We start from the raw sequence: 27,623 nt of genomic DNA, 5'->3' as shown, positions 1-27,623 counted from the left end.
ATGCAGTGTTAATCTCATGTCTGAGTTTCTCAAAAGACTGGTCTATTTTAAGGAGCTTTTTTTATTTTGTTACTCATGTGTCCATTTATGGATATTAGTACTATGGAAATCAGTAAAGGGAAGGGAACTGATTTCTCTGCAGAGCTCCCTTCATTTATTATTTATTTCACTTAAAATATGTGTGTGCTGGAATCAAATGCAGGGAAGTCAGTTGGATCACGTCTGGTATTTCAGTTGAGTGTGGCTGTAAAAGAGACTTCATGCCAGCATTCCGGCCCTGAGATCCTGGGCCCTACAGTTGGTGCACCGCTCACCCTCAGGGAAGGTCCTTGTCATAAATGGTGGTTTGGAGTCACCAAAACTGCTGTTGGAGGCAACTAATCTGGGCAAATTCATTAGACTCAGTAATTTACAAAGCAGTTTCCGGTAATCTCTGAGATGACCACTTTTTCCTGTTGTTCGTTCCCGCTGCTTCCTGTTCGTTCTTTCACGACTTTCATGTCTTTCCCTCGCGTCTGCAGACATGCATATCCATCGTCCCACTGTGAGGACACTGTCGTTGCAGAGTCTGTTCTGTCAGTTTTCCTGTATTTCTACATGCATTTTTTTCCCTTTTATTCCCCCCTTAGAGAGGTGAGCTCTTAACTTCCGTGTTATTTGGAACACTAGGGACACACATTGATACAAGCACACGTTACCTTGGCAACAAGAGATTGGCTGTAGGAAATCTGGAAAAGTTTTAGTCTCAGCTAAAATGCAAGGAATCAGGCTGCTCTGGAAGAGGTAGATTAAAAGCATCTTTAGCAAGCAGTGTGAGGCTGTGTGGCTGCAGTTGGGGCAGGGGGTTGGGGAGAGCCAGGTGGGTTGATTAGTTCTGACTTTGGTCCAAACTGGGAAAGGACTACTGTCACAGAGTGTGCATCTGAATTTTTTTCCTTCTAAATATAACATTGAATCAGAATCTCCAGGGCTGACATGATTTATACACACACAGGAGATTCCTTTGTGCAACCATAGAGAATCACTGATAGAGTCAAGCTGATATGGTAATGCTTCTTAGTAACCACAGAGAAGCAATTATGCATCTTCACTGATGGACAGATGAATGCTTAGAGCAGGGATCCCCACTCAAAGCATCAGAATCCTTGTATGAGCAATAGAAAAAAATCTTCCTTAAAAAATAATCTTAAGTTGTCGATACAGTGAAAAACCCACACATCATAACCAAGTAAGGCAAATTCCATAGTGAAACGTGGTTCAGTGTTAGGAAATTTATTAGTATGTTTCATTGTATCACTGAATCTGAACCATATCAGACCCAGTGTCCTCCTTTTTAACAAATATTTTATACTGTCTTTGGTAATCCAGAAATGAAATGCATATATAACACAATCATTGTCTACACGTCATTTAAAACAACACATTTATAATGTCCTAATATTTTATATTTATATGTAAATGTATATGTTTTTGTGTTTGTGTGTCTCCAGCCTTCGCCAAGGGCAGTTATATGACTTAAGCAATTGGAAAGTAGACCTTCAAAATATATTTTAAAAGGGTTACCACAAATCAGTTTGGAAGGGTTATTTGCAAATGATTTTGGAACAATCTGTTTGCTACAGTATCTGGGTACAATAATTTGGTTATTTATCACACCTTGTACATTAAAAGAAATTGCAATAGATAAAAATCAGCTACAGATAAACTTTTAAATATTTAAAGAAAAAATAAATAACAGATTTCTGGAATCGGGGGGAGGGATTTTCAATCTTAAAGAAAGAAAGGAGGAAATCACAAAGGAGAAGGCCGTTGCATGTAATTGAAACTGAAAACCTAAACACATCCAAATAAATCATTAAAAGCAGGTCTTCCACACACAAAAAATAGAAGCCCTTGATTTAGAGAAAGTTGCTCTGATGGAGATGATCACATGTGTTGCATACATCCCAAAATGGGCACCGTATTTTGATCATGAAGAGGAAGATAGTTTTTACCTGACAGACGTGAACCTAGAAAGTTCATCCAGCTGTCATTGGTTGTCCAGACTGCAGTGTCCTTTTTTCTTCTTTTTTCCTTCTTTTTTTCTTTTCTTTTTTCTTTTTTTTTTCTTTTTTTTTTCTTGACACAAACACATGTATTGGTTATCAACAAATACCAGGTACTATTCAAAGCAGATTGTGTATTATTAATATGAATTTATTTAAACCTCTTAACTATTACCTTCATTTTACAGAGGACACTAAATCTCAAAGACATTAATTAACTTTCTCAAACATAAAAACTACAAAGTAGTATTTAATATTTGGAAAACCAGGTGGTAAGTAGAGCTTCCGAGTTGGAGCATTTAATCCCTATGCTATGAGATCTTTTCTGCTTTCTCTATTATTTTTAAGTGTGCCCTGTCAAGGTCACTTTCCCGTTCCCACTGAATTCTCCACTGCGCTGCTACCTGCAGCCTAGACCTTTCCCTTAAATCTAGATCCAGATCAAACTTCATACTAGCATCTAACTTTGGCCAGAAAACAGACACTTCGACTCAACCTGTCCCTGTCCCAGGTGGAGCCCACACTGCCCTCCCAGAACGCCCCCTTCCCCTTTCTTCACTCACCTCACCATTTCCACAGGCACTTACGCACCCGGAGCTTTCTCCCCCTCAATCCTGGCATCAGAGCTGCCACCAGGACCTCTTATCCTGTCACCTTAAGGCCTTCCCCTCTGTCACTGCCTCAGTTCAGCCCATCCTCTTCCTTCATCTGATTGGTCCCATTGCATCTGATTGTCTTTTTTTTCTTTTATTTTAGCGCTCATATTTTTTATTGAAGTAGAGTTGATTTACAATATTGTGTTAGTTTCAGGTATACAGCAAAGTGTATTCAAATAGATACATGTATGTATTCTTTTTAAAATTTTCTTCTATTATACGTTATTACAAGATATTGAATGCTGTTTCCTATGCTATACAGTAAATCGTTGTTGTTTGTTTTATATATGATAGTGTGTATCTCTTAATCCCATACTCCTGATTTGTCACTCTCCCCCCCCTCCCCTTCCCTTCTGGTAACCATAAGTTTGTTTTCGACGTCTGTGAGTCTGTTTCTGGGTTAAGTTCATTTGTATCATTTTTTTAGATTGCACATATAAGTGATACTGTATGGTATTTGTCTTTATCTGTCTGACTTACTTCACTTTGTATTCTTTTTTTATGGCTGAGCAACATTCCACTGTGTGTGCACCTGACTTTCTTTACAACACATTCTCCATCGGTGTGGCCAGAATGTTCCTTCTCTATCTTGGTGGTGATCTATCACCTCCTGCCCAACCCCCTTTAATGCTTGCCGTTGTCCCAAGGACTGAGTATTAATTTGTTAGTAAGACTGACTTTAAGCTCCCCCCTCCAGCCTTTTTTCTTGTGAATTCTCCTGTCACGTGCCACATACTTACTTTGTTGTTAAAGATACTTTAAGTTTTTCAAATAAATCTGGACTGCAGTATTGTTTACTTCAGGCAAAGTAGCGTCTGAGGCCTATGGCAATGTCAGGGGTTCCTGTCATTCTTGGTAATAACTTTAGCAGGCAAGGAAAGGAGTCCTTTTGGGAGGTGGAACCCTCAATTAAGCTTGAGTTATCACGAGTTATTTACCCGTCAAGTGTACTTTCTTTCCTTCCTTATAGGAATTCACGAGACACATTGTAACACATGTACTTAACCTTTTACTGTTTTGATGCTTTTCTGTACTTTGAGTTAAAAATAAAGAGTGAAAGAGGTAAATGATATGCTTGAAATGAAAACACACTGCTCACATTCTCGACTCAGTGCTAGCTGCCTTCTCCTGATTATTAAGAAAAAACATAGCTCTCCTTTTCCCCAGGATTAACTTCTCACTTTCTGAAAATCTATCTCTCTGGTTGTTGGACTTCTCAGGTCTTTGATTTTGTGCTGCCTCCTGCCTGCCTTTTTGGCTGGCGCACTGCTAATTAACACCTCTCTCACCCAGTAGGCGGGAGATACAAGGCCTGGGAGTCCCTGGGTCCTATTTGCTTTTCGTTAGCTTCTCTAATGATAAGTTAGACGGGGCACATTGAAATCACGGTATTAAATGGAGTTTGGGGTGATCTGTGGGGTTTTATTATCTAGGCCATTCCTGTTTTGCATCATTGAAGTTGGCTGTTGTCACTGGGAACACAGAGACGTGGAAGGCAGGGCCAGGTTGCCCATTAAGGAGCTTAGAATTGCTTCTAAACGTGCCCATGTAACTAGCCGGTTGTTGATGTGTGTGTTGTGACGTCCCGCTTGGGCAGGCGACCCCAGGCCGCTCACAGCGGGTCCCCACGTTCCCCGCAGGTCATGAAACGAGTGCGCACCGAGCAGATTCAGATGGCCGTGTCCTGCTACCTCAAGCGCCGGCAGTACGGGGACGCGGACGGCCCGCTGAAGCAAGGCCTGCGGCTGTCACAGAGCGCCGAGGAGATGGCCACCAACCTCGCAGGTAGTGCGGCCCCGCAGAGCCCTCCCGCTGAGCGCGTCCTCCGTCCTCCCTCGGGGTCCTGGGTGCTTTTAGCTGTACCTGATGTGAGGTGCAGCTTTCTCCTTCCCTGAACTGGGGCGGGGTCTGTGTCCCCCTCCTGCATGTGTCCCCTCTCCCCCAAGCTGGGCCCCGCCCGTGGAAGTCAGTTGTGCCAGGTGGGTGAGTCCTCTGGGATCGGTGGTTGGAAACATTGACATCATGGTTAGGTTCCTGAGATTTTTAAAATGTGTTTTTGTGTTTGTTGTTTGTTTTGAAATTGGATGCTTTTTTAGAAAAATTTGTCTTGAGTCCGTCTTGGGGGGAAAAATTGTTACTTAGCTGTTTTGTGAATTCAGGGTTTTATGTGAGGTAATTTTCTTCAGTTGAATTCATGTACTGGAGACTTGGAACATTTCTTCCTGCAGTGCTTTTTGGGAGCTTGTGAATGTCTTTAAACGGCCGGGTGTGGAGTCCCAGGGTGCGGGGCTCTGTCCAGCCCAGCCCCGCTTCCTCTTACCTGCCCGGACCGGGCCCTCTCTCTGCTTTGTTCCTGTGCTTCCTGCCACTCTTCCGATGTCCGTCGCCACCACTTTATCCCTTAGTGGTTTCAGCTTCCATGCTGGCAGTGGCGGCTCCCTCAGCTTCCTCTTTTCTTACCTTCAAAGTCAAGGACCCAAGCCCTTCACACTCTGACTATATTGCTGTCGGGAAGGAGTGATGGGGCAGGAAACACCTGAGGGGTCCCCAGAAGAGTGGCTCCCGACTCCCTCCGAGACAGTAGAGGCCCAGTGAGCATCTGTCTGCCACCTTACACTCCAGCGTCAGGCCCACTCCTCCTTCCTTTCCTTCACACTCCCCTGTGTACCAGGTGATGGGCTTGGAATAGATTCATAAATGCCTTACTGTTTCTAGTAGGGTGGCCAGTTTGCAGGACCAGAGTAATTCCTTCTGAACTTGCCATCACAGCCTTGAATAATCCCCTGATGCCCCATGTTCACTGGAACCTGGAGACATAATTGTGTGCTGTTGTTGGCAGGAAAGAGGAGCAAACTTAAATTTGCTCTTCATTGTCTTAGTTTAGATTCAGTGGCGTATTAGGAGAGTCACTCTTGTTCCTGGAAAACCACCAGGAAATGTGAGACGCGTGAAATGTGATTATTGTAAGATTTTGTCCTAGGTCTTTCTGTTAATTGAGTCATCTGAATAATTATGTCTTCGTTCAGCAGTCTTGAACACCTGCTGTAGTCTTGAACAGGTGCTGAAAAGTTCTCGGGGTAGCGAAGATTTGATCATGGCTCCAGAGGGGCTTAACATTATAATCAGGGAATGAGGCGGGTGAATCCGCGATTGCGGTAGCTTGTGATGCGGTGGGTTCCCTGAAGGGGGCTGCCCGGGTTCTCTAGGAACAAATAAGATAGTCAGCTCAGTGAGGCTGGCAGGTCAGAAGGACTTCCTAAAAGGCCCGTGGTTCCCAGCCTATACTCAGGGGTCAGTAAATCGTAGAAGGAACGAGCTGAGTTTCCAAAGAACCATTAGGAGCTTATCTGGGGTAAGTAAGAGGAGGGTATCCATGTTATCAAATGTGGATTCTGGAAGGGTTGCTCTGGTGGCTGTGTTGACAAGGGAGGGCCTGGTTTAGAACCAGGGAAGCTAGTCACTTATGGTAGCCCCACTGAGAAGTGGGGGCAGCCTGAGCCGAGAGCGGTGCTAGGAATGACAGGGAGAGGGTGTGTGTTAGGAGTCTATGGGATTCTGTACCATCCTCCAGCACATCCTGCTTCCGGCTGTCTCCGAGCTCTAGCAGGGGACACTGACTTTCTTCTCTGTGCCCCCTTTTCCATTTGATGTTGTGGCTTCCCCAGCCCTGCTGCATTAATTACCATCCTCACTTCCACCTTCTAAGGTGTGTCAGTGTTTCATCGAGATTATTGTTGAAGATGGTTCCTCCCAGTCCCCAGCTACCTTTCCCCAGCCATGTGTACCCACCTCCCCCCCGCCATGATCCTGCCCCCAGCAGAAAGGGTAGGAGAATTTTGCTTGACTTCTTAGAAAGCATAAACTCACAGAATGGAGTTGAAGTGCGTGTTTACATACTGAACATTGAGAATCCAGCCTTCCTTCTCCTCCCGCTGCCGAGAACACCGGCAGCCAGGCACATGCTGTCCAGGAAGGTGAATAAAAGATTTGTTCCTGGTGGATCTACCCTGCCCAACAGGAGAGACCTAAGGACACCAGCATTGGCCATCCAATGGTCCAGTGGTAAATTGCCCATCCAGGTCCTCTTGGGTGATAAACGCGCAGAGTTCTCATCAGCTCTGGGGCGCCTCATTTTCAGATAACCAGGGGCCATCAGACCCTGTGAGAAACTAATCCAGTTAATGTGGAAAATGGAAATGGGAAGAAACAGTGAGCAGCAACTTGGAGGAAGCAAACAGCAGAGAGAAGAAAGCTTGAAAAATATAATCGATAGCTTTGAAACAAGAAGAGAGTGCTATTTTAAGAGGAGAAAGGACATTCACATAAATACATGACAGTAAAACTGGAAAATCAGTAGAAAGGTTGAGAGTTGAGGAAGCTTCCCAGAAAGTAGAGCAGAAAGACAAAGAAATGGAACAACGGAGAGAAGATTAAAGGATCCACTCAGGAGATCTCACCTTGATACTGTAGGAGTCCCAGGAAGAGGGAATAGAAGACGGTCTACAAAATGATTCACAAAAGCTCTGTCCGAACTGAAAGACATGAATTTCCAGGTTGAAGGGGCCCACAGAATGCCCGGCCCGGGGGTTGAAAGTAGAGCCATCCTAGGGGTCGGCGTGAGACAGGGTCAGCTCGCGGGCTCAGCCGCGCCCCGGGAGCCCCTCCCCCCCCCGTCTTGTGCGCCTCTCCTCTCTGGTCGGCTTGTTTGTCCCGTGCCTCATACCTTTTGCCCCTCCGCTGTCATTTGATTGAGTATCAGGAGGTAGAGGAGATAGATGTGTCTGTCGTCTGTGACCAGAAGCCCCAACGTACTCTGAGAACCTGCTGACGTGTCAGATGCTGTGATACACCAGCAGCACCCTCTTCCATCCGTCCTGCCACGCCGTGGCTAGCGACTGTCTTTCTCACCCCGTCTTGTGTGTCTTTTCCTCCTTAGTCCAATCAGAGTCTGGTTGTGCCAACATAGTGTCTGCGGCCCCCTGCCAGGCAGAGCCCCAGCAGTATGAAGTACAGTTCGGACGGCTGCGGAACTTCCTCACCGGTGAGTACGCAGCACTGGGGTCTTTTCTGATGAAGGAAGAGCGATGCAGATTTCCCTCAGAACCCACGATATTTCGGGTACGGTGCTAGGTACTGAGGATTAAAAGGTAGTTTAACACAGACCTCGCATTCAAACTTAGGATCTTTTGGGATTTCTGAGAGTTAAATCACGAGGTGAGAGTGTGTATGGGCTAGGGCTCCGGGTGTGTTGCTCGCAGTTTTATCCGTGGCCTTCAGCACAGTGGCTGTGACTTGGACTGAATAAGGAAAAGCTCAATCAGCCGTGTTAGGGAAACACCCTTAAATGCAGCATGTTTGATTGAGATGACTGCTGTAACACGGTGTGTCTCAAAGTGGTCTTCGTCCCTTACCTCTGAAAATGCAAGGCAGTCATCCTCCTGAACCAGCAAGACAAAAAAATGAGAAGCTGTCGTTTAGACCAGTTCATCAATGGTATAATGACCACAGAGACATAGAACCGGAAGATACGAGTTCTAATCAGGTCTTCTAATTCACTCTGATTTTTTAATCACTTTTTTTAAGAAATGGAGTCATTTAGCCTCTTGGAGGCCTTTCACTCCTCAGATGTGAAAGTGAAGGAGGCTATTCAAAGGCGAAACCAGGCATTTTCATCTAGTCCTAAGATGACTGATTATAATTTTAATATTAGTAAGATGATTACAATAATCAGACCATGTTGATTCTGGTTATTAATCAAGGTCTTTTCTTGAGTACTTTCTTTATACAAAATCCCTCAAGGTATAAGAAATACAAAACTTTCACTGCCCTCACAGGATGGAGAGTAAACAGCATAGTTAAAATACTTTGAAATTGTTTTCTTTTCTTGCCTTATTTGAACGATCCTCAGGTTAATAATTCCTAACGGTAAAGATTCACTGTAGGTGATCAATACATAAAGCAAAATAACGTACCTTATTTTACACACTTAGAGAGGTCCTAATTTTATTTGGCTCTCACAATGGCTAGTATTCTAGAGGAAAGAATCCACATTTCCTGTATTCTGTAGTTGGGCACCATGGCCCAGATGTTACAGGAAATAAAGTTTACAAAATAAAACCCTAGAGAAAGTTATCAGTCTCACAGATCAGATTCATAAGTACAGGATAGTCTGTTAAATTGTTACAAAACTGATAAAATCGTGAAGATTAAAGGTTTAGTAAAAAGAGTCTATTATGTTTGAACTGGAAAGGAAAAAACTCCATTAAGATCCTCATATCACATGAATGATAAATATCTCAGAACAGTGATCAGCTGCTTTCCACATCTACTAAAGATAAAACAAGAAAAATTGGATTTATAAGAAGCGTTTCACTCAGAGGTAAGCAGGAACTTGGAGCTTGTAAGTTACTTTTAAAATATATATATATTTTTATTGAAGTCTAGTCAGTTTACAATGCTGTGTCAATTTCTGCTGTACGCCCCAATACTTCAGTCATACAGGAATGCACATACGTAAGTTTTCATATTCTTTTTCACCGTAAGTTACTATGAGACGTTGAATATAGTTCCCCGTGCACTAATGAGTTACTTATTGGCATCGGTTTTGAGGCTTTGAGCAATTTTTAAATTTTTTTAAATCAGTTTTTAGAAAGTTATCGTACTCGGTTTTTTAAATGCGATTATGATTTCTCCATGATAGATTTCTCTCATCATTCTAGTGGTGAGGAAGCTGGTTTAGGAGAAAATGCCTGGCCCCTTGCAGCCTTTCTCTTTCATTCATTCTGCCTGCATTTATGTTGCGTTTGAGCACTGACTGCACAAAGCACTACCATCTGATGAGGGAAGCAGACAGCGTGAAGCCCCGAAGCTGTCCTTGCACTGGTCGGCCTCGCACTCTGCGTGCTTGTGCTGGGAGATGGCTCTTGTCACGGGCAGGACTGATTTCCATTATGACGTTCAGATGACTGTAGTGACGTTATATCAATTTTTGTTTATATTTTTAAGCTCTGAAGCATAGCTATAGCAAAATAGATTTATTAGAATAACTTTATATAGAACTACAATGACTTTGCAGTGAAGAATTAATACATTTAATTGATCACTGTTGTGATTTATCCTGGTGTAGTTTTTTTGTTCAAATGTATCTCTTTGGGCTCTGGATGTTTTTCTTAAATATTTGCCAGAGCTCTTAATGGAGAATAGCTGTTAACACTTTGTATTTTTTCCTAATATGTGTACCTTCTTTATTTTCAATAAATTGTAACAAATCAGCCTTTTCCTTTGCAATTTCTTGTCTTGTTTAAAAACTGAGAAAGTTGTTTGTTACTGTGTCTACAATTTATTTCTTTAATCCATTGGTCACATGTTATTTTGAGGGAGTGAAAATATGTATTTTTCCTTACAGACTGCTTTTCCTGGAACACTTTTCTTTACCCTCAGGTCTCTGAAGAGCAGTCAGCCAAATCAAATGAACAATTATTTCCTAAGCAACAAGATAAAGTATAACACATAGTCATTAATCTAAATTGGTATTTAATCCTAACTTGAGGGCTGAAAGTCACAGTTTTCAAATGAACTGTGAATCTGGTGGAAGTGTTTTCACGGACCGGCTCTTGTGCCTGTGGGGTGCGTCTGGATGGAAGGAGAGGGGGATTTATGTAGAGTGGTCAGAGGAGGCCTTACTGAGGGCAGGACTCAAGTTAGCACTGGAGACACGCTGGGTTTCAGTGCCCGGTGGGCGAGGACTAGGAGGATTGGGGTGCGTGTGAAGACCTGGGCGAAGGGGCAGAGATGGTGGTTCTTTGTTCAGGAGCAGTGAAGGAAGCGGCTTTGTCAAGCACAGGCTTTCAGACAGACAAAACTGAGGAGAGATGTGACCCCAGGCCTAGGAGCGTGGACCTCATCCTGTGTGATGGAGACAAGCGGTGGCGTGGAGGTGTGAGTGAAAGCGGTTTAGGGGAGTGTGCGCACGGGGGTGAGTGGAAGGCCAGCTCAAGCCCACTGCAGTGCTCGAGAAGTGAGACGGTGTTGTGAAGGTGGAAAGCACCGTCTCGCTTTCATAGTGAAATGTTCAAAGTGGAATCTCCAGGGCTCAGGAGTAAAGGAGGAAGAAGAGCTGAGAATGACTCCATGAGGCGGGCGGGGCGGGGGAACAGAAATAAGTCAGGTTGTATCTTCTACATCCTTACGACAATGGTCCCCGACTGTGTAGCTCACAGTGTGAAGTTTTAAGGTTGGAATTTAAGAGAAAGATACAAATTTGTGATAAAGAACTCAGCATCAGCTCCACGGAGGTACAAATTAAAGTCTTAGGAGATGATAAATCTCAAAGGAGATAATAAAGACCTAAGGGTTTCTAAGGCTGTAACACCCTAAACATACTTCTCCTCCGGAAGTTATCCGGGGGTGAGGGTCTGTGAGCTCACCTGTGGCTCTAGGCTCTTGTCTTCAGGATGCGGACTGGGAAGAGACTGACTCTGGATTTAAACCTGGGGACAACTGAGTCTTAGACATTGCGTGGATGTAAAGTGCCTGGCTCGTAGGAGGCACACACGGTGTTAATTCTTTAAAGCAAAGTGAGCCCTTCGGAACCACAGGAGGAAGAGGAGCCCCCAGGGCAGGGATGGGAAGAGTCAGGCCGGGTACTGCTGCTTCAGAGCATAGAATGGGTGTGAGGTCGGCGGGCCCAGCCCCGCAGGGACTGGCGGAATGAGGACCGGCAAGCTCGGTTTGGGTCAGCTTGGTGTCCTTTTCACTAATTCCTGCAAACTCCATGAGAAACTCTGTTTTTCTCTTGTTTACCACCAACGGTGTGACACCAAGTAGGCCTTCGTTACACATTCAGTGGATGGAGGGAAGGAGGGAAGGAAGAAGCCCACTTTTCAGAGGATATGTTACTCTGTAATTAGAAAAAAAATTTTTTTTAAGCAAGTACACTTTCAGTAAAATATAAAGGTGTATGTTGTGATCACAGGGAACAAGATTAAAATTGAGACTTGAGACTTAATGTTAGTCTCATCTTTTCCACATATAGAATATGTTGATCAGAATTTTATTTTATATCTAATACACTGTTCTCTTCAGTCAAGAGAGAACAATTAAGCCACTTTGAAACTATGACTGAAACATCATTGAATTTCAGTAAGTTTTAAAGTAGCGCGTCCTTGATGGCAAGTTGTTTTTTGGTTTCTTTTGTTTCTCCTTTGAACTTATTACATTAAGTTCAGAAAAGTTAAGTTAAATGCCTCTCGTTTTGGAAAATAAGCCTGAAACTAAGATTGTAAAGGGTTGAAAACAGCCTTTCATCCCAGTGGAATATATTGGAAGTCTCATTGGCCAGGGTTGAATCTTTGTTTGTTTTTTGTTTTAAGCAGTGTTTGGGGAAAGAGATTTTCCAGTGATCTTCAAAAGAATTATAGTATTTAAAGAAATACCAAAACCTGTATTAGCCAGGATTCTCCTAAGGAATTGGTTCACATCATATGGAGCCTGGCAAGTCCAAAACCTGCAGGGCAGGCCTGCAGACCGGAGACCCAGAAGAGTCAAATCCAAAGGCCGTCTGCTGGCAGAATTCCTCCTCCCCCTCCCAGGGAGTTCAGTCTTTGTCCTAAGACCTTCAACTGATTGGATGAGGCCCACTCACATATGGAGAGTAATCAGCTTTACTTAGTCTGTTGATTTAAATGTTAATCTCATCTAAAAAATACTTTCACAGATACAGCTAGAATAATGTTTGACCAAGTATCTGGGCACTGTGGCCCAGCCAAGATGGCATAAAATTAACCATCACAAGTCCAAACTCTGTGAACTTGGCACCCATACCCATCTCCTTAAACCATACTTAATCTCCAAATAACTGTGATTAACAAGGTCGGAATTGCACCTAACATGGTACAGCCATCCTGAGTACAGCCATCCTGGGTACAGCCGAAAATGCACGAATGCCCTCTGCAGAAGCAGCAGCAGGGTTCGCTAGCCATGTCTGCTCTTCTCATGGATGTCCTGTAATTTAAATACTATGATGTAAAGTCAGCAATACTTAAATACTGATATAAAGTCAGTATAACTTGTTACATGATCAGGGGATAAGACAGGAAAGAAAACAAAGATACGTGTTTATACAGAGTATATGCATACAACCATTTCCGACAAAATAAGAAGGAATGTGTATTTGATGACAGGTGCAGCCCTCGTCTCTGTACCTGGTCACTTGGTCGTAGCTGGCACTGAACTACCTTCCTCCGCTACCCGTTCTGCATCCCCTTTGCCTTCAGTACGCCCTACAGCGGGTGCTGGTTCTTTTCCCGGCGGGATGACTCAAGTCTTCGTTCCTGCAGGGTCTGGCCATTGGGCTGTTGCAGTCTTGCATTCATCGTGGCCTCAGGCATGGCCACACCAGGAGGAGCTCTAAGTGACTCCTCTGACCCAGACACCCTCTTCCCTGCCTCCACGTGGAGCAGCAGCCCCGGCTCCCCAGGGCCGTCAGGGTCAGTGCCCGCAGCCAGCACAGGAGCTCCCGTTGCCTGCTGATTCCCAGGCAGGACCCAGAGACCCAGAGTGGCTGGGCAGCAGTCCTGACTTCCAGTTCAGCGGGACTGTTACAGTTCCTCTAAGTCTGCATCTGAGCGGGAGCACATTTATTCTCAAATGCACATACTGAGCAACCCGCCTGTGACAAGGTGAAAAGGAGTGTTAAGCAGAGACAGGCTCTGTCATGCTGGTTTCATTCCTCTTCCAATCAGGGAGACAAGATCCCCTAATACAGTGTTTCTGACTCTTGAGCCAGGTATGGATTCCTTTTCATGAAAAAGAGGAAGAAAAAATACTAGCTGAAGTGCTAAGTGCCGACTAAAAGCATTTTTATGTTAATGTATTTAAGTATGCACAGACATTACACTAGATGGGAGGCCTTTATGTTTACTGTATGAAACCTAAACTCATCTGCAAATAAAGCACAAGCAAAACCACAAAAAGTAAAGTTCAAATTAACAGCAAGTGAACGTAGCGGATGGACTTTGCCCGACTTAACCTGCTGCTCCAGACAGGCCTGCAGGCGGCACCGAGGGCTGTGACACACTCGGGCCTGGGACAGCCTCTCAGTTCGTCTCCATCTAAATGGCTGCTAAACCTTTGCCCCGTCACAGCTCTCTCTGCCCTCCCTACGCAGGTGTCACATACGCCTCTGCACTGTTCTCATTAGCCTGCGACAAAGCAGGCTGCACGCTTTTCTGAACATTCTTTGTCACCTAGTTCCGTGGTGTTAAAGCCTCCGGAAGTGATGTAGTCATAATGGCGTGAAAACGTTCCATTTGTAAGTTATCACTGCAGAAGAGAAGTAGTACTTTTTAACCAACAAAATCAAAATGAATACACCGACAGATGCGGGGCCATTAGGGGTGAACGATGTCGTCTCAGCGTGAGGACAGGCCAGCCGGGGTAGCCAGGCATGCTGAGGAAACCACTGAAGTTAGTATTTTGATGTTACTGCAGGTGATAGGGCCAAAAGCCATCATAAAAGCGAAACAGCACTGAAACTTTATGTCAGTACTTAACTTGCTGAAGTCCATCCAGATAATGCCAGGTTTACTTGTGTTCGTTGTTTTTTTAATTCTCAAGTTAAAACGTTTCTGTGAAGAGCTCGATCTCCCAATAATACATCTAAGGTCTCCCCAAGGTGTGAGGTATCCAGTTGGAGCAACACTAAAATACTAAATCTTGAAGACTGGGGTACAAGCTACCGAACGGACATGAGAGCTTAGGCAAGTCACTCACCTCTGGGCATCAAGTTCCCGATTTGTCACTGGCTTCGGGCCCGTGTTTGCTGGACTACAGGGTCCATGCTCGTCCTTCCTCGGTCCCTAGGCTTAGATGTCGGGTTTCCAGGATTCTGTGTTGAGCTTGTACTTCAGTTAGTAGCCTCAGAAAATAGGATCCTGGCAAGAAAGGGTCCCCAGGAGAGCACATTGTTCCTCTGAGATGATACTGATTATAAAGCCCTCGCTGTGTTTTTCTTTTTTTCATTGTAGATTCTGACTCCCAGCATAGCCACGAAGTGATGCCTCTCCTCTATCCTCTCTTTGTCTACCTCCACCTCAGCCTGGTCCAGAACAGTCCGAAGAGCACAGTGGAAAGTTTTTACAGCCGCTTCCATGGCATGTTTCTGCAGAACGCGAGCCAGAAGGATGTCATCGAGCAGCTGCAGACCACTCAGACCATCCAGGACATCCTGTCCAACTTCCGGCTGCGGGCGTTCCTGGACCACAAGTACGTGGTCCGCCTCCAGGAAGACAGCTACAACTACCTTCTCCGCTACCTCCAGAGTGACAACAACACCGCCCTGTGCAAAGTCCTCACCTTGCACATCCACCTGGACGTGCAGCCTGCCAAGAGGACAGACTACCAGCTCTACGCCAGCGGCAGCTCCTCCCGAGGCGAGGGCAACGGCCTGGAGCCCGCCGACATGCCCACCCCGATTCTGCAGAACGAGGCCGCCCTGGAGGTCTTGCAGGAGAGCATTAAGCGCGTCAAGGACGGCCCCCCCTCCCTCACCACCATCTGTTTCTATGCCTTCTATAACACGGAGCAGCTGCTGAACACTGCAGAAATCTCCCCGGATAGCAAGCTGCTTGCTGCCGGGTTCGACAACTCCTGTATCAAACTGTGGAGTTTACGATCCAAGAAGTTAAAATCAGAACCCCATCAAGTGGACGTGTCCCGCATCCACTTGGCTTGTGATATTCTGGAGGAGGAGGTACGAGTCTCACCTTTCCTTCCCTACACCTGCCTCACTTCTGTGCTTAGACTGCTCTTACCGAGCGTGGCAGGTCTGGCGGAGAGCGGCCTTCGTTATCTCCCTCTCTGTGTAGCTAACACCAGACGCGTGCCGTGCAGCCTGCAGCCAGCGAGTTCCTGCTCAGGCCTAACCTGAGCAGAGATGAAAACCGTGTTTAACAGTAACTGAACATGATCAGTGAAGGGGCAGGTATGTTACTACCTGAAGTGTGGGTAACGCTGCTGGGCCTGATGAAGGACCTTCATCAGCTAATGTTGCGATGTAAGTGCGTGCGTGCGTTTGTGTGTGTACATGTGTGCAAGTGTAAACATTAGAAGTGGATCCCTGGGTCGAAGGGCCTGCCTTCTTGTGACTTGGCGGTTTCCCAGTCTCATCGACACTAAACCAAGGGAAAGGGTGTAGCTCCAGTGGCAGAGCGCATGCTTAGCATGCGAGGTCCTGGGTTCAGTCCCCGGTACCTCCTCTAAAAATAAATAAATAAACCTAATCCACCCCGCCTCCGCTAAAATTAAATAATACAAGAATAAATAAACTAAAAAAAAAAAAAAAAAACAGTAAACGAGAACCAGTTTCTCTCTGAAGGGCCAGTGCACAGCCTCTGGCTTCACCCAGGGAGCCCCCAGCCCCCGTGTGGGAAGGCACAGAGGAAGCCTCCTTGGCACTTCATCCCGCAGTCGGTGTCATGATCCCGTGTGCTTTGTCTGGGGGTGGTCGTTGGAAAGGGTAGGCCGAGTGGCCTGCGTTCAGGGCACTGAGGGTCACTGCCTCAGAAAAACACAGGCCAGGAGAGCTAGAAACCGGACCTCACGGAGCTGACCTGTCCTGGGAGTGGCACCGCCAGAGTTGTGGGCTAGAGGACCTTGGTCCTACTGCCACAGAAATTCAGATGGCTCGGCCTCAGGTTACTTTGGATGGAAAATTCTTTGCACCTAGTTGAAAAATTAATGAGTTAAAAAAAATCACTCGAGCTAATTACCAGCTGCTGATAGGGGTATCAAGAATATTAGATGTAATTAAAAAATAGAAAACAGAAAAAGAAAAGAATATTAGGTGTGCCAGTTAAGCCCTTTCTTACCTCCTCCTGTTTGCTGAGTCACCTTCCAGTTAGTATGGCCTTTGAGTCTTTGTTTCTTACAGCTAAGACGGTATAATTAGAGGATTTCGTTATGATGCATAAAGAGTCTACATTCCAGTCTGCAAACATTGATTTCTAGAGTTCTGTAGTGCCTTCCAAAATGTATTTCATTGCATGTGTATTTGAATTATCAGATTTCTCTTCTCCTTGAGACAGTGCAAGCCCCTTGGGGTTTCTTCACACACAGCTGACAGATACTGCCCTCGTCTACTTTTAGTTTTCTGTAAACACAAAAAAAAAACTATTCCTACTGGACCTTATTAGCTTTGATGGTACTGAGTCTGGGGGTTTATTCAAGGCATTAAAAAGTAATATAAAGGAAGATAGCAAAGATAGCTGGAAAGAACATTAGGCCAAAATAAAAAACGCTAAGGCTCTGTCTACCCTGGCTTCCCCTGAAGACCAGCTCTGTGCCTTGTTCTGTGAAGGTTCCCAGGTCATCAGAAGGCATGTGTCTGAGGGCCCAGAAGTGAAGAGTAATGGGGTGAATTCCGGGAACTAAGAGAAATTAAATCTGCCTAGAGTCGGGCAGGGTAAAACAGGAAGCCACAGGGCGCCGCTGTCTGGGTCAGAGATGGTGGTGGGCCGGGCTCAGTGCCGGCCGGGGAGGGAGCACGGTGCTTGGACCGGTGGATGGACCAGATGAGAGCGCGGGGCCTGGGCCGCTGGAGGGGAGAGGGGGCTGAGGGCAGCACGTGTGTCGCAGGCTGGACATCCACCTCAGCCGAAACAGGATGCCAGGGGAGTGGTTGTTCGGTTTAACTATCTTTCTGGTTTATTTCTCATTATCCATATTGGAAGTCCGTAGTTTCTAGCCTCTGCTTTCCTCAAGAACAGTGTGATTTTGGTTTTGTTTTTTTATTTGTCTGTTTTTAATTTTAGACTAAAGTTGAGATCCTCCTAGTCTGGTTGAGGGGTTTCCATAGCCTCACCCCGACCCCCACCCATTTTGTCATGGCCGTTTGGGGCAGGTTTCTTTTTGGTTTCTGACAAGGAGCATTTGGAGGGGAAGGCAAGATATACATTAGTTGTAGTAGTTGGTTTTTAATGTTTCTTCAGTGAGAATTTGGGGTTTCTGTTTTCCTTGTAGACATGACGATTAAAATCGAGCCTGTTAAATAAAGCAGAGATCCCAAACCCAGATGCCTTAGAAGCCAAGCAGGTGAATGGTGAGGTCACCTGGCTCAGAGATGGAAGGAACTAGGAAAGCACTGAGGAAACCAAATTAGGAAGTCAGGTTTCTGTCTCTGCTTTAATCTTTGTGAAGCAATAACTGTTGCATAACTTAGTGGATAAAACATTTTAACGGTAAATATTTAAAACAGCGGTCATACCCTGCAGTTCCATTCCTACGTGTATAACCAAGAGAGCTGAAGCCCTGCATCCACACATAGACTGGTACATGCATGTTCATGGCAACATTATTCATAATAGCCAAACAGTAGAAACAGCCCAGAGGTCCTTCTGCTGATTAATGGACAAGCAAAATGTGGTGTATCCATACACTGGAATGTTCTTCACCATATAAAGGAATGAAGCTATGTGATACATGAAATATGCCGTAACGTGGATGCACCTTGTAAACGCTGTGCTAAGCCAGAGAAGCCGGTCACAGAGAACCGCGTGTGGTATTTATAGGAAATGTATAGGAAATACTCAGAATAGGCATAACACAGGGACAGAAGGTAGGTGAATGGGGTTGGGGGCCGGGGAGTGGGAAGTGAATGCTACAGGAACAGGCTTTCTTTTTGAGGTGCTGAAAATCTCCTGCACTACCTAGTGGTGAAGATGGCACAAGCCTGTGGATACACTAAAAACCATTGAATTGTACACTTTAAAAAGAGTGAATTTTATCATATGTGAATTATATTTTTAAAAAAAACAGTCAAAACCAGTAACCAAAAGCTCTGATGTAAGCATAAAATTTTCTCTATTAATTATGCCACATACAACTGGATATTCAGCCCCTGCCCACAGTGCCTGTGGTCCCCACGGGAAGATGATCGAGATTAGCCTTTGAAATCTGCTCGCTGGCCCCACCGGGGCGCCCCCCGGTGCCAGCAGCCCCTCCCGCTGCTGGAGGCGCTCAGCGTGGAGAGCGAGGCCTGCGATCCCTCCTTTGTTCCACCGGGAATGGAGATAGAAGTGAGGTCCAGCTTTCCCGCTTGTTGACTGGTAACTCTGTGGCTTTTCCATATTCGAGCAGCGTGGCGAAGCCCCGGGTGCCAGACGGAGGATCCGCTCCTCTTCCCAGTTATGTGGGCGGGCGGGCCCACCCCACCTCATCACTGCCACCCTGCATTCAGCCCCCGTCAGGCCGAGTCCTCCTTCCTCCAGCCTGGTCATCTCTCACTGTGAATTGAGAAGCCAGTGTTGTCCCTAGTGCTCATTTCTGTCATTGGTGTATAAATCTGCCAGTCACATCTGTGCTGGCCAAGAAGAGTATAACATGAGCCATATATGTAATTTAAATTTTTCTAGTAGTCACATTAAAAGAGTAAAAAGAAATAGGCAGAATGCATTTTAATAATGTGTTTGATGCAATGCCATATGGCCAGAATGTTATTTCAATATATAGGCAATATAAAAAAAGAAATCAATGAAATCTGTTACATTCTCCCTTTTTGTCCCAAGTCTTAGAACCCAGCGTGCCTCTTACACTCACAGCACACGCGTCCCTCCACGCTAACCCGTAGCCCCCTTTTCCATCCTAGTGTGGGCTGCCGTCTCCCACAGATAGCAGTGTCTTCGCTTGCTTCCCACCCACCCCCAAGCCTAGCCATATTTAATTTTTTTCATTTCCACTGGCAGCTAACTGGAGAATAGCCCAGGGCTAAATTTCAGGCCCCCAAAAGTACCCCTGATCTAGCACTGACTGCATTGTGAGCGGGGGCGCCTGGAACACCCCATTCCAGAAGCAGATGTCCGCAGCAAGTCAGAGATTTCAGGGATTCCATGGTCTAACGCAGGGTCAGCAGCCTGTAGCACAGAAGACGGTATTTGAAGATCTGTTTATACTTATTTTTGATTCTTTTTAAATTTTTGTTTTCAGCATATTTTATAATGTATAGAACGTCATTATTACATGAATATGCTTTATAAATTAAACATTCCTATTTGGGGTGCATGTGGGGTGCATCCCAAATAGGAACTTCCTGTGGGGTGTTCAGACACTTGTAGGGAGTTTGGGGTGTTGGCCTGGGAGGGAGGAGAGAGAATCTGGGGCTGGGCCTGTGTTCACGTTCAGCTGCTTGCTTGGGGTTTCTGCTCGGCTGTGCAGAGGCCCTTGTGGGACCAGCTTGAGCCACAGAAGAAAACGTGGCCGGGTTATTTTAAGCTGTGGTCCTGGCAAGGGGCTGCTGATGATAGCCAGCAGGAACGTTCTGGTTTCCCCATTTCTTGGTTTATGGAGTCAACCAGGCTCTTTTCCAAAGGCTTCGGACACTCACAGGGACCCCTGGGAAGTGCCAGCCTGACTCGTGGCCGCCCCCCTCCCTCCATCTCTGAGCACGCAGTGGTGGTCCCCACTAAGGAGGTGAGGTCCACTCCCACAACGAGTTGCTCCAAACTGAGACTGCTTAAGCCTCAGAGATAGTACTGTGTCCTTCAACCCGCTGGTAACTTTCAAAGGATCTTTGTGTCATCTAGGGTCGTCTTTTGCTCCCACAGTTCTTACATAAACTTTCTGGTGTAGAGCAATGAGTCATTCTTGAAATTTTAAAGTGTTGTTGTAACCTCTTTGGAAGGGAAAATCACTAATATTCTTGGTAACGCTCAGTAGAACCTTAAGCTCCCAAATGCTTATGTATTTTTAATGCTGAGTATCTGGAATAGCCATTTTGAATATTCATGGACATCAGTGTTTATTTTCTCTTAACTTGTCTCAAATATGTGCACTTTGGAGGCATTCGTTTTATTTTGAATTTAATGGTTTTCAAGTAGAAGTTGAAAGGGTGCCCTTTCCCTGTACAGAGGCTCACAGAGATATTTATTTCTAAGCCAGCAAAGCCAGTTGGTTCAAGAAGCTTTATCTTACTCCTTATTCTTCTCGTGTGTAATTAAAACTTTTTCAATGTGTGAATTTCAGGATTGAGACCGCTGTAGTTTTAAGGAGCTTGCCTGTGAGAGAATGAAGGGCAAATGGATTCTGAACACAGAGTGTCCTTGTGGGGACGAGGATGAGGAAGGGGGACTCTCCCCCCACCACCCCCCCATGCCATGAGGCTTCTTTCCTGTCCCCACACATAGGAATTTACTTCCAAGAATCACAGGAACCACTTGCCTTTGTTTAAAGCAATTCAGAATCCATGCCTTGTTTGTTACTTTGAGAAATATTTGAGGCCCTCCAGAGAATCATGGTTTCGAAACTTTTATTTCTTTTTGGACACCAGGAGTTTATGCCTGGTCATAAGGTGTGAGGCTGACTCATTGATAACTGTACCTTTCTGGCATAGTGTTAACTCTGTTTAGAATTGAATCTAGGCCCCATTTTTTACCTAATGTGCAATTTGGGGAAAGTTATTTAACTTCTATGGATGTCAGTTTCCTTATCTATAAAATAGTGATAATAATAGAATCTACCTACCTAATAATAGAATCTACCTGCTTCACTCGAGAGAATCAGGAGCATTGATTTTTTTTTTCCCTCTTTGTCGCAACGGACTGGGGCGGTAATTATAGAATCTACCTCACTGTTCTATACACAGTGGAACCTTGAACAACTCTGGGGTTAGGGCCACTGACTGACTACACAGTCGAAATCCGCATATTGACTAAATCTTTTCACGTGACATTATCAGAACAGTGAAAGTTACCATAAACTACCTTCTACCTTTTGATCGACTTTTGCAAGTCTTAGGTCATCCTCAACCTAAGAGTAAGGTCCAGTCTTTGCGCTGTAGTAGTAGACTTGCATTTCTGTGTCTTTTGACTTGATAAAGCCTTAGCTGCAGGTGAATTTAAGGGACGTGATTTGTTTTTTATTCAATTCTGAACTGTCTTCCTGGGGTCACCCTCAAGGGCAGGAGTGGTTTACTGGGTAGGCGCTCTCTCCCAAGCAGTGTTGGTCCCCCCCCCCCCGCCCCCAGACTTCTTGTTTTCCCTGGCAGAGCACTGAACACTCTTTTCTTGTGTGTCTCCTTTTCCCCCTGCCCTCCCCACCCAGGACGATGAGGACGACAGCGCGGGCACAGAGATGAAGGTCCTGCGGGGCCACTGCGGGCCAGTGTACAGCACCAGGTTCCTCGCAGACAGCTCAGGGTTGCTCTCTTGCTCTGAAGACATGTCCATCAGGTACTGGGACCTCGGGAGCTTCACAAACACTGTGCTGTACCGGGGCCATGCCTACCCTGTGTGGGACCTGGACATCAGCCCGCACAGCCTGTACTTCGCCAGCGGGTCCCACGACCGCACAGCCAGGCTCTGGTCGTTTGATCGGACGTACCCGCTGAGAATCTATGCCGGACACCTGGCCGACGTGGACTGTGTCAAGTTCCACCCTAACTCCAACTACTTAGCCACGGGCTCGACCGACAAGACGGTCCGGCTGTGGAGCGCCCAGCAGGGGAACTCGGTGAGGCTCTTCACGGGCCACCGCGGCCCCGTGCTGTCTCTGGCCTTCTCTCCCAACGGTAAGTACCTGGCGTCGGCCGGCGAGGACCAGCGGTTGAAGCTGTGGGACTTGGCCTCGGGGACCCTGTACAAAGAGCTGCGAGGCCACACGGACAACATCACCAGCCTCACCTTCAGCCCGGACAGCAGTCTGATCGCCTCGGCATCCATGGACAACTCGGTGCGCGTCTGGGACATCAGGAGCGCCCACTGCAGCGCGCCCGCCGACGGCTCGTCCAGCGAGCTGGTGGGCGTCTACACCGGCCAGACGAGCAACGTGCTCAGCGTGCAGTTCATGGCCTGCAACCTCCTTCTGGTGACTGGAATCACGCAAGAGAATCAGGAGCATTGATTTTTTTTTTCCCTCTTTGTCGCAACAGACTGGGGCGTGCGTAGGGGCTCCAGGTGGCAAGTCTGAGGACAGACTGCAATGGAATCACTGACTGTGAAAGACTCCCCCGCTCCCCCCCCCGCTCCCCTCACTGACACCCCGCCCTCACTCGTCAGCCTTCACTCAGCCCCGCAGGGTCCAGGGACTTGGGGCGAGGAAGGGCTGCGACGGGGAACCTGAGATCAAGAATCACAAAGATCCCACTGTGTCCCTGCGCGAGCCCCTCCCTGTCTCTGCTCGTCTTCCGAGAAGCCAGGATGCTGCTTGCCTCCCCACCTCCCCGCGCCCCCGGCGCTGCATTTGGTCCAAGGATGTTTGCTCCCACTGGGAGCAGTGCTGCGGGGCCACCGGGTGGAAGGGACTTTATCCGGGAGGAAGGCGTGGGTGGGCACTAGGAAAGGGGGCAGGGTAATCCTGGCAACACGTCTTTCCTTTCCCGTAATTACAGAGAACCAGGATTTTTTTATTATTGTTATTATAATTATAATAATTATTATTATTGAGAAGAGGAAACCTAGCACTGGCAGAGGGGGCCTTCTCTGCTCTCATCTTTCAGGTTTTACTCCTGGCACTGGCTGTGATACTTGGAATTTTGAGGTTCAGGGAATTCAGAGAATTTGGTAGCACAGTGTATGGGAGAAAGGGAACATTTCTGGGTGACAGATCGATCACTCTGGCTGACACGTTTCTCGAAGTGGGTGGGTGGATCTGATTGAGAAAGTCTTGGGCTCTCGCAGTGATGGTGGGAAAGACTCTTTTCATGACTGCATTTCTCTTAACAGTTCTCTCCCCTGGAAGGACAGATTGTGGTAAAGAAATGAAAATAATTTGAAGTGAAAAGTCAAAAGGTAGAATTAAAAAATGTTGAATTTTCAAATGATTCAGAGGTGTGGCTTCTCCAGTGTTGCTCTCCTGAGATCGTCCCTCCCACCTCCTGCTTCGCAATAGCAGTTTAATGAACACTCTGTGAAACGAATCTTAAGTACGTACACGCGCAGACAGACTATGCTCTGAGGATAAAGCAACTTCTAAATTTGTGGGAAAAGGATTAAATATTTCTGTTTTCTGAAAAGAGTTATTTTGTATTTTGTTTTCTATTAAAATGTATTTAGTTTCCAAAAAAAAAAAAAGTGTTTTGGCATCTCTTTTAAACTGAGGACAGGCGGGTGTGTGGGCTGCTCTAGGGTGACACGCGGCTCCCCGCTCTTCAGGATGACAGCCGGTTATGTAGGCCGGACACGCCCAGGGAGGGCCTTCCGTCTCTTGTACTCTGCTCAGCTGCTTCGAATCGTGATTCCTCGTGACATTCATGTGGAGTCCCAATAGCACCGAATACTTTTTATACCTCCAGGATCGCCAGTTGCTGACCAGAGACGACATGTATTTCCCTATCTGGAGTTATTTAGTGAGATTCTATTTCCAGCTTTTCTTTGAAGACCCCCTTATGAAATCTCCCATGGGCATAAAAACAGTGTTGTTTAATTAACTCAGACTATTTATTGAACAATTCCAGGTAAAGGCCTCATTTCAAAGATTTAAATGATGTAAGAATTTTTTAAATGTACTTTCAAACATAATTTTCAGGGAAGGACACCAAGAAGTATCAGGAAACTAAATAGGAAGACTAGAGTTCTATGCCAAATTTTTTTTTTATTTGCGCCTAAGGGACTAATTAACCGGAAATGTTTCTTATTCATAAAAATCCATGTATTTGAGACATTGTAAGGACTCTGGCAGCTTAGTCAGACAGCATCACCTTTCGCATGGTCTGCAGGTGAAGCATGAAAGTGTGTTCTCACCTGTAATAAGTGAACTCTTAGGTTTCATTTTGTGGAATATTGCCAGAAACAATCTCTAAATTGGGCTGAATCTTTCTCAAGTGAAAATATCACTGATTTGGGGTGATTTGGGGAAGTTTTTATGTTTGTCTTTTAACGCAGAATTTCTTTGATTAAACACAAAAATGTATTAAGTTGGTCAATCTTCATACTACCAGTCAAATATAATATATACGCTTTGTGATTTCAGTTCAGGCTCTTAATAATCTGCATATTTGACCTTTTTCTTCTGTGAACTAATTTTGATCTGGGGTAACTTAACTTTTTAGAATGCCCCTCACAGCTTCCCGAAAGTCTTAGAAGCGTTTTAAGGGGCATGTATGTCTGTGTCCACAAGGGTGCGGAAGAACACGGTCACAGTCTCCAGTGTGCTTTCTTGCATCGTTTTACTTTACCTCCAGGGCAGTCCTGTGAGGCAGGACTAGGGCTATTACCATTTTGTAGATGAAATAACTAAAACACCCAGAAAAGCCATGTTATCGGTCTGTACCCACCATGGACTAGTCTCAAGTCTTGAATGTGTTACATAAAGGGCGTATATTCAGTATCCTCAAGTTCCAGCTGGAGGGTATAACCCTAAAGATAGAAAAACTTGAAAGAAAAAAAAAAAACAATTCCAAAAAGGAAAGATGAATATAAAGTTATTTAACAGGCGTATAGATAGTGCTTAATTCTCTGCCAGAAACCACCCCAAGAGCTTAATGAAAACTAACTCATTTTGTCTCCATTGACAACCCTATGAGTCGTCTCTTTTCTTTCAATTTAATTTTATTTTTTGTTTTGGGGGGAGGTAACTAGGTTTATTTATTTACTTACTTATTTTAATGGAGGGACTGGGAATAGAACCCAGGACCTCGTGTATGCTAAGCACGCACTCTACCACTGAGCTCTACCCTCCCCCTGAGTTAAGTCTCATTTTTATCCCCATTTTACAGATGAGGAATCTGAGGCACTGATGGATGAAGCTGAAGGGTCATCAGTGATAGGTAGTGACTGACGAAGCCAGAATTTGACCTGGAGTAGTCTGGGTCCAGGGTCCACACTCTTACCCAGGCCAATGCCTTCCTCCTTTCCCACAGAGCCAGGTAAAGAGTGACTGAGGTTAGCAATAACGAGATGCCCCTGGCAACAGCTACAAGACTCATGCTTCCCTTTGCCAAATAAATCAGCAGCAACTGCAGGATCAGGAACTGGCAGTGAGAACAAACTTAAAACAATACACGGCTGAAAGAAACTTCAGAATATTCAGTAATTTCAAAGCATGATGATCTGTTTCTGTAATGTGTATAAAGTGGGGGTGGGGGGAACCCAGCTGAAATCTCTTAGACTGGCAGGCTTAGAAAATCTGTAATTTTATTTTATTTTTTAAGGTTTTTTTTTTTAATTGAAGTATAGTTGATTAACAATGTTGTGTTAATTTCTGGTGTACAGCACAGTGATTCATTTATACATATATATATTCCTTTTCATATTCTTTTTCATTTTAAGTCATTATAAGGTATTGAATATATATACTTTGGGGGGCGTGGGGGGCTGGGGGAGGTAATTAGGCTTACTTATTTTTAGAGGAGTTACTGGGGCCTGAACCCAGGACCTCCTGCATGCTAAGCATGCACTCTACTGCTTGAGTTATCCCCTCCCCCTGAAAATCTGTAATTTTAATTTAGCAATAGATTGGCCAAAAGAGAGAGAAAATTAGAATAAAGGAAAGTAATGAATAGAGATAAAACAGGAAATAATTTAAAGCTTTTATATTCAAGAGCCAGCTTTTAAGGATAGCCATGACTAGTAGCTTTTCATTTGTTTTATTTGTGTATTAAAAACGTCTCGGTTGTATAAGAGAAAATCTGCTTCGTATGTAGGCTTCTAAGTTTGACGTTGCCCCGACTGATATTAAGTGTATGGATTAAAATATTAGTCTGTACTTCAACTTGTCTTTCAGTTGCATGTTTTAGAAAAGTGCCCATTATATCCCTGCCCAGCCCACAATAAAAATTCTTCTTATTGACCCCTGGAAATCAGCCAAATGACTCAAACTGCTTTGTGGTCAACAGAAAATCCTCACCGTGGGAATCAGAGGAATGCAAATGTCCCTTGTCAGTTTCACCCATGGAGAGGCAACCACGATGCTCTCCTAGGATTGACTGCGGTTCCTAAAAGAAGTATTTTCATATGAAACATGTGTCTGTTATAATCAGACACTGTGTTAGTCGGGAAAGTGAGCAAACTGATGTAGTCCTGGCTTGAGTTTATAGTTTAGAGACGGAGGCAGGTATCAATTAAATAATGCTCACACACACATATCATTTCAGTCTGTAGTGAGTGCTCTAGTGGGTGCTACGGAAGAGTACCTAGGGATCTAATTTAGGTCAAACATTCAAGGAAGGGCTGCCTGAAGATGCAATTAAGCCGAGACCTGTAGGGTAAGTAGGAGTTAGCCAGGCAGAGTTCAGGAAAAAATGGTCCAGACCCCCAAATGGGAAAGAACCTGGAACACTCCAGGTCCAGAGGGGCTGAGGCAATGCAAGTGAGAAATGTAACAGCCTGACGTGAGTTTGGGCACCGTCAGGAGTTTGGCTTTGATCCCAGGTGGGAAGGAAGCCACCGAAGGGTGTAGAACAGGGAAGGGACGCAGTCAGTCCAGTTTCCACCCCAGCGTCACCGGCAACAGGAGGGCGTACAGACACCATACTTACAACTGGAATTCACTTCAACATCAGGACAACCAAGCAACATTTACTGAACTCAGGCTACCACACACTGCCAGGCACAGCTGGATGAGCTGCCCTGCAGAGTGGCCCCCAGGGCAGTGAACTCAGAGTGACTTCCAACTAACAGCCAGTAGGACCCGAATCCTGCCAACAGCCACACAAGTGAGCTTGGGTGCAGATCCTGATCTTGCTGGGCAAGCCTTCCACAGGACTGCTCCAGACCGACCTGGGGGTAGAGGCACTCAGCTAAGTGCCAGGGTTCCCAGCTCACACTAGGGTTTGGGCTGGTTTCTTGTGTAGTAATGGATAGCCAGCCCATCTGACTTACTCCACAGTCTATTCTTTTAGCTGCTGCACTATAGAAAATGAAATAATTACTAATTTAAAAAATTCAGTGGCATCTCTCTGAAACATAGATTGGGAGTATGCGATGGAGAGCCGGGG

The 27,623-nt window shown here is 45.4% G+C and overlaps 1 protein-coding gene across 2 annotated transcripts in view; it reads left to right on the top strand.

Annotated features, from left to right (window-relative positions):
• Nucleotides 1–26,489, top strand: part of TAF5L (TATA-box binding protein associated factor 5 like) — a 33,347-nt gene extending 6,858 nt beyond the window's left edge. For both annotated transcript variants that reach the window (XM_031460849.2, XM_031460850.2), the window contains exons 2-5: nt 4,342–4,486; nt 7,638–7,742; nt 14,728–15,452; nt 21,794–26,489. In XM_031460849.2, the coding sequence (XP_031316709.2) occupies nt 4,345–4,486; nt 7,638–7,742; nt 14,728–15,452; nt 21,794–22,591 (1,770 nt within the window). In that variant the 5' untranslated portion in view covers nt 4,342–4,344 and the 3' untranslated portion in view covers nt 22,592–26,489. The remainder of the gene's footprint in view (nt 1–4,341; nt 4,487–7,637; nt 7,743–14,727; nt 15,453–21,793) is intronic.
• Nucleotides 26,490–27,623: the final 1,134 nt, after the last annotated feature.

The sequence above is a fragment of the Camelus dromedarius genome, chromosome 8 (assembly GCF_036321535.1).
Source record: "Camelus dromedarius isolate mCamDro1 chromosome 8, mCamDro1.pat, whole genome shotgun sequence".
NCBI lineage: Eukaryota > Metazoa > Chordata > Mammalia > Artiodactyla > Camelidae > Camelus > Camelus dromedarius.
The sequence above is the reverse complement of the archived record's forward strand: the minus strand, read 5'-3'. Positions and strand labels throughout refer to the sequence as shown.